The sequence below is a fragment of the Eucyclogobius newberryi genome, unplaced genomic scaffold (genome assembly GCF_026437365.1).
Source record: "Eucyclogobius newberryi isolate DKJ021-1_F unplaced genomic scaffold, fEucNew1.0.hap1 SCAF_10, whole genome shotgun sequence".
Lineage (NCBI taxonomy): Eukaryota > Metazoa > Chordata > Actinopteri > Gobiiformes > Gobiidae > Eucyclogobius > Eucyclogobius newberryi.
The window spans coordinates 29,138,139-29,150,317 of NW_027315724.1; the positions used below are offsets into that span (position 1 = coordinate 29,138,139).

Below are 12,179 nucleotides of genomic sequence, written 5' to 3' on the forward strand. Positions count from 1 at the left end.
TGTGTTTGTGTGTGTGTGTGTGTGTGTGTGTGTTTGTGTGTGTGTGTGTGTGTGTTTGTGTGTGTGTGTGTGTGTGTTTGTGTGTGTGTGTGTGTGTGTGTGTGTTTGTGTGTGTGTGTGTTTGTGTGTGTGTGTGTGTGTGTGTGTGTGTTTGTGTGTGTGTGTGTGTGTGTGTGTGTGTGTTTGTGTGTGTGTGTGTTTGTGTGCGTGCGTGTGTGTGTTTGTGTGTGTGTGTGTTTGTGTGTGTGTGTGTGTGTGTGTGTGTGTGCGCGTGCGTGCGTGCATGCATAGTGTATACAATGAAATATATATCCAGGCTTTACATGAGGTGGTAGGGTAAGGAGTTACAGTGCACCAGATGAAATGTTGATTTAACACTTTTATAAATTCTTAGAAATAGGGGTGAAGAAACAGAACAATTGTCAATAGTTGTGCCATATGATGTATTAACACACAAACTCACTAAGGGTTAATCTTCATTTTCACAATTAACAGATAAAATGAAGTTCCCCATGCCAGGTTTGCCTAGCTTGCGCTTCTTACAATCGTAAAATGGCCGCCGCAATCACCGTGGCAACAGACTCCATCTCCTTCTAGCGTCATCATAACTCGCATGATACTCCTGCTCTGGTGGTGGCTTCAGGGCGCCGCGGAAAACTGCACTTCCCAAACGATTTGCTGACGTTTATTCAAACCAATAATTCTGATACACTTTTTACACAAACTTCACTGCACGTTCAGCACCAACGACACGGGTTTATTTCTTGTTTTTATTCTTTTGACGCAACTACAGAGTTTATTGACGTGAAACGAGCCATATATCTGAGGCGTTCCGTGTAGGCTTCCATGGATGTGAGGTAATAAGACATTTGTACGTTCAGGCACATCACGGAAGGGTTGATGTTATGTTACAAGACGTGATAAATGTTTTCTGTCAGCGTTTTCTCGTTTTTAACAGCTCAAGTTCACGGGCTTTAACAGTCATAACTCGGGAAAATATACCCAGGTGTTCAAAAGCAGCTAAAAGTAATTATTTGTATTATATGCATGTTTCCGCACTGCGAACACCATAAGCGTACACACATTATGAACACGTCAGCGCAGCATTCGTGCGCCATCTTCTGTTGGTAAGAAGAACTGCAGTGGTCAAATGCTATATTTACACGCAGACAAAATAATCTGATTACTGGAGTGATTCGATTATTAAAATATAATGTAAATTGTGATATCTGATGGGAGTAATCTGATTTAGTTTTGATTGATACATTTGTGTAGGTTTTGGGCATTGAAAATCGTGCAAAAAAAGAAAAGAAAAAGGGAATAACTTGTGTTTTAGAGACAAAAAATGTATTAAAAAATGTTACGGTTGAAGTAATTATTTCAAAATGAATTGTACTTTGTCTTCCAAATACAACATACATTATTATTACCAGATTTTTTTTTCTTGCCATGTAAATGTATCCAATGCACAATGCAGAGACATAAAATGCACATTTTATTCATGAGCTGAATCTATATGCTCAACAGTGCCAACGTACATTCACCCCAAAATGTAATCATTTAATTCAAGTGCAAAGATTTCATCATGTCTTCATTTCAAACACAGCTGTATCATCACACACAACTTCCCTTTATAAAAAACAACCACATAATTGCATACATTTACTTGTTATTGGAAAAAGTTATTCTTGAATTGGAAAAATTAAATCCCAATATTACTAATGGTTTGTATTTTCACTTGAGGAAAGGCATAGTGGTTTTAGTTTATGATCAAATAATAGTTCCTTGCAGTACAACTAACTATGCTATGTAATAACTGATGAGAGAAGATAAAATCATGTTTTCCAGTTGCAACATGGTTTAAAACGTTACAAAGATCAAGTTTAAATCAGTAGGGAACTAAAAGATTATAGTCAAATATGGCTTTAATAAAAAAGGCGAGGTCATAGCCAGTAAAGTTTCTAAACGGAGATAGATCCTTCTCTGAAGTTAGTTTTACCAATAAGAACATTAAGAAGTGCAGCTTTTCCCTCATGACAATCCTTCTGCGCCTGTTTAATAATGTCGCTCAGCTTCTCTTCATCTTCACGTCCAACAAGATAGCCCTTTCCTCCATAACCGTCTGCCACCACATGATAATCTGTAATAGAGATTTTAGGTCATTATACTTAATACATATCTTTACTGTCACACATGTATAAAACATGTTAAGATGCCGGGTCTACCTGAGAATGCAAGGCCACATGCTACATTGCTACCAAGCATTGGAACTTGCTCTCTAGAAATCTGACTCCAGCAGGCATCATTTCCCACCACAGCAATTACCGGAGTCTGGAAGAAAAGAGACAAGAAAACAATTATATTGCATTTCATTTTGATTTATTTGAGCATCATAAAAGTTACATTCTGCTGCAGAAGTGTATTTGTCCTCAAAGTGTAAACTTATAAACTCCATTTCATGTGTTGACAGGGTTACTAAGGTGAATTTGATGCATTCTGCAGCTTTCTTGTAGTACATAAAATAGTGACAGTTAAGTATTTTTACAGTATTTACAGTATACATTACATTTGTTTCAAAAATCATGTCACAAGATTATTAATTAATTAATTAAGTACATCTCCAACTTGGTTTGACTATTGGATAGTTTATGTTTGTGTCACAAATAATCAATTAATTACTTTATTAACTACGTCTCCAATTTGGTTTTGATTGTTTTGCATTTATATTCCTGCTCATTCTCATCTCATCATTCTTCTGCATATTTTGCGAATACGATTGTATCATTATTTGAAGCAGTATATATTTAATCAGCTCTTTATTTCCTCTTTTAAATTGTGCCATAAATCAACTCTGTATCGTGGGTTTTTTCATCATTGTATGGAAAAATATTTTCTTGAAGTTAAACTGATTCCTTATATTGTACCTCTTCTATTGCTGAACAAAATTTGAATATATTCCGGTAGTTGTTTGTGTATGGCTTCATAAATCATTCATAGATTTGAATTTTACTAGCTCCTCATACTTTAATTTTTTATTATGATATTATTTAGATTTGAAGATCAACATAATTGTGTGGTCTCTACAACCTGCTTCATGTAGAATTCTCTGCCTTTTCCTGTGGTTTAAGTAAGACTGTTAGTGTTAGATGTGTGTCCCCATAGCTCAGGTCAAATCCATGAACAATATAATATATTGAGGGACTGACTTGCCCAGTTCAGCAACACTTCTGGGCATTTTTTATTCGTTATATGTGATATAGCTTTTCCAGCACAATTTATGATCCATTGTCACTCCTGAATTTACCTTTTCAATTCATACTTTTGTTTCTGATATAACTTCTTGATTTCCAAAAATAATTTTGTTTTCATTACATTTAGTGACACAAACCATGTTTTAACTTGTCCATTTCTAGCATTATAAAAGAACCATAATGAAAGGTTGTAATGCATAAGACCCCACGTGGCCTGTATGATCTGTGTATTACACATCATTTATAATGTTTTACCTTGTGTCTAGTGAAAGTGTCAATCTCTGCTACGCTGTATCCTAAAGACCCATCGCCGTAGATTATCCACACCTGCAAATATGGAAAGACAGTTTGTTTGTTTAACTCCATGTCTAATGTCGACTTGAACAAACCGGTTCTACACACCTCAGAATCCGGCCGACACAGCTTTGCTCCCAGAGCAAATCCTCCTCCAACTCCCAAAGTCCCAAAGGCTCCTTCACACATGTCATGTCATATAAATAAGTTGCCGTTACAGTTCACAAAAATAATATTGTTATGTATTATATCAATAATGAACAATGCAATGCATATCAAGATATTTGGTAACCTGGATCAAGCCAGCGCAAAGGTCCTCTTGGTCTCAAAATGTAAGCAGCACTTCCCACAAAATCTCCTCCATCTGCAACAATGATACTGTCCTCTGACATCAGCTCATCTACACAGTGAATAACCTTTAGTGGATTCAAGTGACGGTCAGTCTTCTCCTCTGCTTTGGTCCTTTTACAAAAAGACAACACACAGCACATTTCTGTCAGAGATGAAAACAACTGTTATGAGCATGAGATGGGATCGAGTTAGTGGGTCTAAAAGCACTAACCTGTTAGCTTTCTCTTTGGTTGTGTCACCAGATTTAAGGCTTTGTGGCCATTCCTCAGGACAGCGATGGCCTTTGAGGCCTTTGGAAAGATTCACCAAGAATGAACCAGCATCACCTTTCAAATGAAATCAAGTTTTTAATAACTAACATCAGCACAAAACACTGGATCGAGGCGTTCTGAGACAATACCCTGGATTGCAACAGTTGGTTTCCAAAACATATCAGAGTTTTTTAGCAGCTGGGACTTATCTCTGTTCACCGCAATGACTTTACTGCGTCTGTTCAGAACTCGGCCGTAGCTCAGACGGAAGTCACACACAGTCCCTGTCAACACAAACACAATGAAAATAACTAATCTATGTGACTTTAATGTTACCTTACTGTGATCATACCGGCTAAAATGACCACGTCGGCCTCCTTCAAGGCGTCACGCCTGTTTTGTCTGATGTGGATAGGACTGTCTTTACCCAACATTCCACGGGACATTCCACCCAGAAAGCAAGGTACGCCCAAGTCCTCCAGTGCCTTTCTGCAAGTCAGAACCCAAAACTGTCAGTATAGATGTTTATCATTTATGTGACACAAACACAAACACTGGGATTGAAATAACTTTGTCGAAGAAAATGTCAATTACCTGATATCATCAACTGGTGTTGGGGGAAGTGTTGCTTGGCTTCCAAGCAAAATAACTGGCTTCTTTGCTTTACTGACCAGCTCTATGCATTTTTGGACCTTTTATAAACAGGTATGTTTAGAAAAAAAAGATGCAAAGGTTTAAAGATTTAAAAAAAAACACTAGGTCTACCTGATCATCTGTAGCTTGTGGGATATTAACAGGGAGAGGAGACACATCTCTCGTTTCCCACGCTCCAGCAAAGAGGTTTATGAGGTGATTATTAAGGTACCTTTGAAACAGTTTGCATATTGATGTACAAAGTCTTCAGTTCAAATATTACACAGATGAAGCATTCTGAAGTGTAAAACAAAAACAACATACCAGGAGACAAATTTACCCATCAGGCCCTTTGGTGGGTTTTTAACACCAAACTCTTTAGACACAATGTGGTAGGGGTACAACGTGTCAATGGGGAACTCTATAAACACTGGGCCAGGAGTTCCTGACTGAGCAATAGCCAGGGCCTTTCTGACAGTGGGCACAATCTCCCGAACCGTTCTGATAGAAGCACAGAATTTACACAGAGGCTTAAATAGAGACATCTGGTCAATATCTTGCAGTGCGCCTCTGCCCTGTAACCCAAATAGCACAAGATAAGATATTGCTTCATATTCAAAACAGCTGTAAAAAAAAAGAAAAAAAAAGCACTTGTTTTTCACCTGAAGAAGTGTGCCTGCAGCTCCTCCTATGAGCAGCAATGGGGATTCAGCCATTTGTGCGTTTTTTACAGCTGTAACGGTGTTAGTGAGCCCTGGTCCAGCAGTCACCGCCGCCACTCCAACAGTTCCTATTCAACAAATAGTCATTCATTCATTCATTCATTCATTCATTAGGAGACACCTTTTGGAGACTAAAAAAACTAGCTCATGTTAAGTTTGTGTCTATTTGAGCAGACAAAGTGCACCTGAAAGCCTTGCAACAGCATCAGCTGCGAACACTGCTGTGGCCTCATGTCTGGTGTCCACAATACGAATGCCCAGTTTCTCACAGGCCACGAGGATGGGAGAGATGTGTCCCCCAACCAGGGTGAAGACGTACTTTATGCCATGAGAGCGCAGGACCTCGGCCACGCTCTCACCGCCGTGACGTGGACTTTTAATCTCTGTCTGAGGAAACAACATAACAGCACAATGACAGCACAGATGCACATTATGATCTTGGATAAACAACAGTGCATGCAGCCCAGGCTCTATTGTCATTCATTGCATCTGTGCATTGTGCAGTGTGGTCTTGTAACACCACAAACAGCTTGTCTATTATAAAACTTTTGTCATAGAAAACCACTAGAGCCTGGTCAAAGTTTGCAGAATAGATTCAGAGTCAGGTTACACTGAAGACAGTCTACTTAAAGTAAAACTTAAAGTAAACAACTTATTATGATTTTGTAGAAAACCTACCTTATGGAACAACTGATAGAGTAAGCCCAGTCTGTATGCTGCAAACAGGAGTCCACTTGCAGCTATCCCCGACACACATCCAAGCACAGTGCACAACGCTTCATACTCCATGGAAAAGTCAGGCTGTAGAAAAAGCTTGGTCAAAAAGCGGTTGTTTATTTACTTCTTGCACTTCAGGAGCTCTGTGCCAGGCTAAGACAAAACTACACCGAGCAAATAACTGCTACAAGTCATATTACACTTTTTTAGTTTAGTTTGACATTTGTAAACTATTGAGTAACAACCTATAATGTTTTTTGCACCATTTGTCCTCTGCTTAAAGCTAAAGGCTGCTGTATTTCCGCAATAGCTGGACTCATACAGGAACAAGGGATTTATTACAGCATAAAGCCATCAGGTGCCGCAAACTGCTTCTTGTAATACTTTCAAAATAAAACACAAGTAGTCTCATATATTTGTTTTATTTTAAGCAATGCAACACTTATTCAAAGACAATAAAAACGTATGTAACATTTAATTAAAGTAACATGGTGTAATTACGTCCTACTGATGTTAATGAACAATTAGTCATATATTATAGTTTTATTGTGAAGAACATGCGGATATGTCACAATGCATCGCTGCAGTGTGTGTTAAAGGTGAAGAAAAAGCTCTTTGGCCAACAAAAGTCCTGGAAAGGTCAAGGGTTCAACAACTTTGCTCATATCGTGTCTTTACAAAGTTCACAAGAAATGAAGTAGGCCGAAGTTCATTACATGTAATTTAAAAAAAATAACTGGACTCGATTAGGTCCATCTGCCAAAATCCTGTAATATTAGACTACCCATTCTTCTCCAATATGTTTTGAAGCTTATTAAAGTGAACATATTGTGCTAAATCAATGTTATAGTTAGTTAATCATTACTCAAATTGAAAAAGGTTTGACGGCTCCGAAAATTACTGTTTTCACCTACCCCCCATGCCCAAATTCCTGTATTTAGTTGAGATTACTTGACTCATAGGGTTGAACATGTTAATCTAACAAAATATAAAATAATCAACTATGAAGAGGTAGGGTTTCTCAGCTCTGCAGTTTGGAACATTAAGTCAATTAGTCCCAGGTCTATTACTGAGCAGTTTGCATCAACATGCCTTTTACAATGAACAAAATGTAAACTTGTGATCTAGTTATATATTGTAGTTTCATACTAAAAACATTTAAACAAAAAAAAAGCATGATATTCTTTTTCAGCAGCAATTTGTGGATTATCTGTAGATGTATTTTTTTTTACAATAAACTACAAAAAGGAAGTTTGTACACATCAATTGTTTTTCCATGCTCTGGATTTTCAGCAAAAATAATCACGCCATCTGTTTTCTGTTCTTCAAAAACAACGATCTAAAAATAAAGCACAGTCAGAAGTTAAATCAGATGATATAGATAGTGGATTCATTTTTCACACACATTTTGGTTTATTGACTCTGACCTGATTCTCTCCCGCGTTGAGCCAAGGTCCCGGGACGTAAAGACAGCGCTGAGGACCAATCCACCAATGACGTCCAAGATTGCGATTATTGACGAATACAGCTCCTTTAACCCAGCCCTGAGGATGAATACACCAATTGAATACTCCTCAAAAATAAGAAGCTACATTTAATACATCTTTAAAACAGCCCGACAAGTAATGCATAAAAAGTCAGAAGTAACAAACGTACAGGGAGTTTGACAAAGGTGTCTCTTGGTGGATCATCGACGTACAGACTCGCTCGGAAAAACCCGGGCATAGAAGTGCAGTGGGAGCTGGTTTTCCATCTATCCGACATCAGCAATCTGCAAAGACATGACATGCATTGAAAACGACTATGTAAACGTAAGCTCCTTGGTCTAGAGGAGAAAAAAAAAATTACCTATTTATAAAATCTGGCCTCATCTCCAAGCTGAATATTGTGAAGCCTCTCAAAGGAACCTGATTTAGTAGCACATCTCCCACAATGCCTATGATTACAAAAAATAAATGCCACATAATCTATGCTTTTCATGCACCAAGGGTCTGTCTTTGATTTGTTGATGTTGAAATTGGGGGGAAATGACCTTTTCGCTGTTCATCCAGAGCTTTCCCATAATTCACGCGACCACAGTTTTCCACAAGTAAACTCAGAGTTCTTTCTCCCTTTATGTATTGAATAAACAACACATAATGAAGTCTGATGGGTTGAAGGCCTTTTTTTAATGAAAGTATGATACCTGTACACCTCATGATTCCTTAGGCCCAACGTGCCGGCAAACTGTCTGTCAACAAACACCTGAACAGTGACATTAATAGATTATGCGGTGGCCGTTATAAATTGTATAGATGACTTTTAGAAACAGCATTTGTGTCATGACAGTTGTTCTCACCAAAGCCCTATCTCTGATGCTGTTTTCAGAGCGAAGCGTCCCTCCACGTGTTATGCTCGTCTCATACAAAGTGTAGCCATAGGGTTGACCGTTGTTGTTATTGACAGGGAGATTCTCCACATTCACAGGTGACTCAGACCGGCTCGGCTGATGAGCAACAAAACCAAAAGTGAATAAAAACCTGTTTTTGTTTTTTGTTTTTTTTTGCCGTACAGGACAAACAAGACTGTGTGGTGTTACTGAGGTGAGGTGCAGAGTGTCCCACAATGACAGGTGCTGCTCGACAATAACAGGGCTGTACGCTCTCCTCTGCTGAGAAATGGGCATTTCTGGAAGAGGCTCAGCTGCAAAAGTGCCCAAAATTAGACCAAGGAATTGCATTCGTTGGATTTAAATACTGTTTAGATGCCTTACAGTGAAATTGGCCGAATAGGTTTCTCAAGGCATGATACTTTTCAGTGCAGTCTCCAGCCTCAGACAAAGGCGCGTCATAGTCTGCAGTGTGACAATACTGAAGTTTAAAGTTACGATTATTGTGAGTAGAAACTTCCCGATTACTCACAATCATTGCCACATTGAAATAACAAACGTTCTTCTTTCGCTTTTGATCACGTTGTCACAGTTTTGTTAAATCAAACAAATCAAAAAAAGCAATGCTAATTCAACATTCAGCCAAATAAAAGAGCACTTTACATTGAGGTGTACTTTTTGGAGTGTAGCTTGAACACAAATGACTTATTTTTGCTTCTAAAATGTTTATGATTATATTTTTTTTACAATGTTGTGACCTAAATAATCATAAGTATCGATTAACCAAATAATCTTGACATCCCTAATCGGCATTCACTGTTGCATGTCTCAGCCAACAGGGCATTGTTTTCATGAGCAGGTTTTTGAGCTATTTTGAAAAACAAAGAACAGATATCTCCACCCAAAGAGTGCTCTGCTTTAAAATGTAGATTCTTATTTGTCTTAAATGTTTAGATATGTAAATGTTTTTTCTAATTGTGTGCAAAGTTTCCCACTTTTCCACCCAGGTTACCCTTGAAGGCTTAGATCTTAAGTTTTTTTTTCCTGGTTAAATAAAGGTTGTTAAAAAATAAATAAATTGTTAAATATACTACTGTGTATATTTCCTAACCGTAACTGGTGACTTGTGGTTTGTAGGTGCCGAGATCCATCGCCCCATTCATGAATCCAAAGCTGGTTCCCCCATGAAACATGTAGAGGTTTATGGAGATACCTCGCTCTAAGATCTCCGACACCACATTAAGCATGTCTGATTAATAATTGAACAAAATAAGTCATAATTTTCAATAAATATAACTTTATAAGATTACTACGCTTGTCACAGTTTCCTCACCCTCACAGTGGAACACATGGTGACGTTCTCCCCACACATCAAACCAGCCTGACCAATATTCCATCACCATCACTGGTTTCTGTGGCTGTAAAGCAATGTTCATTTTAATTTCACAGGCCAAAACGCATATAAACATCACTAATATACAGTATAGCAAGTACCTGCATGTCGGCTAAGTGTTGTATAGCACCAAATGAGAGTCTTTGGAGATTTATGGTTCGTAAAACTGCTGAAACAACGGCATTAAATTATGCGCAGGACAAAGTGACGTGTTTTGATTTGAGCTGTACCTCCATCTGTCCCTCCACACCTCAAGCCCTCCCAGTTGTCTGAAGTCATTAACAACTCATCCATTCCTCTGCTCTGAAAACACTGTAGCACATATTCAGCCGGCGGCGCAATTGCTTTTCAAACCTCTGGTCTTTTAGTATTCATCTTTTGTACTCACAGTTTTGATCAGCTTCATGTAGTCCTTATCTTTGTCATACGATCCATACTCATTCTCAATTTGAAGCGCAATAACTGGGCCTCCTTCTTTATACTGCAGAAACAATTGAGGTAGTGTCACTGTCTCCTGAACAGTGACGGGTCAATAAAACTGAATTATCATCTGAGGAGAAGAAATATTTTACCAGCAATGGTTTGATAACAGTTTCAAGCTTGTCCAAGTATTGGTTCACAGCCTCCACAAAACCAGGGTAAGATGTCCGTAACTGCATGTTTCTGTCCCGTAACAGCCAGCTAAATGAACAGGAAAGCGCTGGTTTTCTGTTTTCTAATGTAGAAGGTGAAGAATATATTTTTTTTTACCTTGGCAGTCCACCCAAGTCCCACTCAGCACAAATGTACGGTCCAGGGCGCAGGATCACCCAGAGACCTACTTCTGAAGCTAAAGTCACATAAGCCCTAAAAGAATGGCAAACTCATGAATATAATCTAACCATTTTGAAGTCAAATAATAATATCTAGTACCTAAGATCCAGTTCATCTGCAAAGTCATATTCCCCCCTTTCTGGCTCATGCAGATTCCATGGGACATATCTAATACAAGAACACTGCTATCAATGACGCTTCGTACAGTGCACTCCTGGATTACATTTGTGTCTTACGTTGTCAGAGTATTGATGCCGCATGCTTTCATCTTCAGCAGTCTGTCGTACCAGTACGCTTTGGGCACTCGAAAGTAGTGAATCGATCCCCCCAAGATCCGAAAAGGCTTCCCATCAAGAGTGAACTGACAAGAGGTGTCCTTCAGACCCTCCATATGCCTAATTTTCACACCTAATGTATAAAAAGAAAATTAGTTGGGCTATAATAATAATAATAATGGAAAAAATTAAACAAAGATTTACGGTTCAAACTCCCCCCCAAAAAACAGGCCTTATCCACATTTGAGGAGGATGAAAGCTGGTTTGTAAACTGACAACATTGGGATTGTGCCGGAAAGTCACAAACCTTGTACATAAGGGAAACCATTGTAGTGTTAAAATGAACCATAATAGTCTTTTGTCTCAAACTGTCCCTTTGTAACATCAGACAGGGGTTGGGGTTCAGCCATGAAACTACTGCATAGTCTGGCTGCATGGTCTTCATATGAACATTCTTTCTGCACGGTTTTAACTATAAGGCTTTCATAGTTTTTATTTATGTTTTTTTTAAACTTGATTGCCTTAATACTATCATTTATATTTATAACAGGTAGGAAAAACAGGTGGAACATCATCAAAACCTGTCATATGCACTTTAAGTCTAGTCAGAGGTACAGGGTCAAGTATTATGCCAATGGCGTGAATTATTGTATTAATGTGTGTGTGTGTAGTTCTAATGAACAAAAAAGTATTTCTTTATTTTGTTCTTGTATGGACTAATTTTTTATCGAGGGCATTGCTGGGGCCTCATTTTTGGTTCCTTAAATGTCCCAAACTGATGTACAGCAAAAAATGTACAGCAAATATTTAATTATGCTTGTAGGGCTGTAATAAAGTTAAGATGAATAATGAGAAATTGTTTATAGTAAATACGTAAATAAAAATATTAGAATGATGATTATAATTTAGTAATTGCTATAGTGTATTTTACTGAGCTAACGTTAATAATAAAACGCAACGTGTTGTAATTGTAACGAAATGTGTACTTTTATTACTGTCGTTGTGTATTCACCTGCCCAGGGACTGCAGATGGAAAGTAGTAGCTAAATCTGGTGCAGATAATCTTTTCTCTTGAAGATGATTTTGTACATGGTCCCTGACAAATAAAGAC

General features: G+C 38.1%; 2 protein-coding genes across 2 annotated transcripts; both read right to left on the reverse strand.

Moving 5' to 3' along the window:
* Positions 1 to 1,470: 1,470 nt before the first annotated feature.
* On the reverse strand, positions 1,471 to 6,507 carry ilvbl (ilvB (bacterial acetolactate synthase)-like). Its single transcript, XM_072453706.1, has 14 exons — positions 6,181 to 6,507; positions 5,688 to 5,889; positions 5,443 to 5,570; positions 5,105 to 5,355; positions 4,913 to 5,012; positions 4,742 to 4,839; positions 4,500 to 4,636; positions 4,297 to 4,431; positions 4,108 to 4,222; positions 3,838 to 4,007; positions 3,654 to 3,724; positions 3,507 to 3,578; positions 2,226 to 2,331; positions 1,471 to 2,140 (listed from the first exon to the last, which is right to left on the reverse strand). The coding sequence occupies exons 1-14, from the start codon at positions 6,289 to 6,291 to the stop codon at positions 1,962 to 1,964; spliced, it is 1,875 nt and encodes a 624-aa protein (XP_072309807.1). The 5' UTR covers positions 6,292 to 6,507; the 3' UTR covers positions 1,471 to 1,961.
* Positions 6,508 to 7,403: 896 nt separating this feature from the next.
* Positions 7,404 to 11,214, reverse strand: glb1l2 (galactosidase beta 1 like 2). The gene is given in 18 exon segments (XM_072453881.1): positions 7,404 to 7,558; positions 7,647 to 7,763; positions 7,876 to 7,990; positions 8,068 to 8,155; positions 8,252 to 8,364; positions 8,435 to 8,463; positions 8,558 to 8,704; positions 8,798 to 8,901; positions 8,972 to 9,052; positions 9,699 to 9,836; positions 9,921 to 10,005; positions 10,082 to 10,169; positions 10,171 to 10,292; positions 10,369 to 10,461; positions 10,553 to 10,661; positions 10,731 to 10,826; positions 10,893 to 10,961; positions 11,030 to 11,214. Coding segments are annotated over 18 exon segments (1,860 nt in total). The 5' UTR covers positions 11,185 to 11,214; the 3' UTR covers positions 7,404 to 7,447.
* Positions 11,215 to 12,179: the final 965 nt, after the last annotated feature.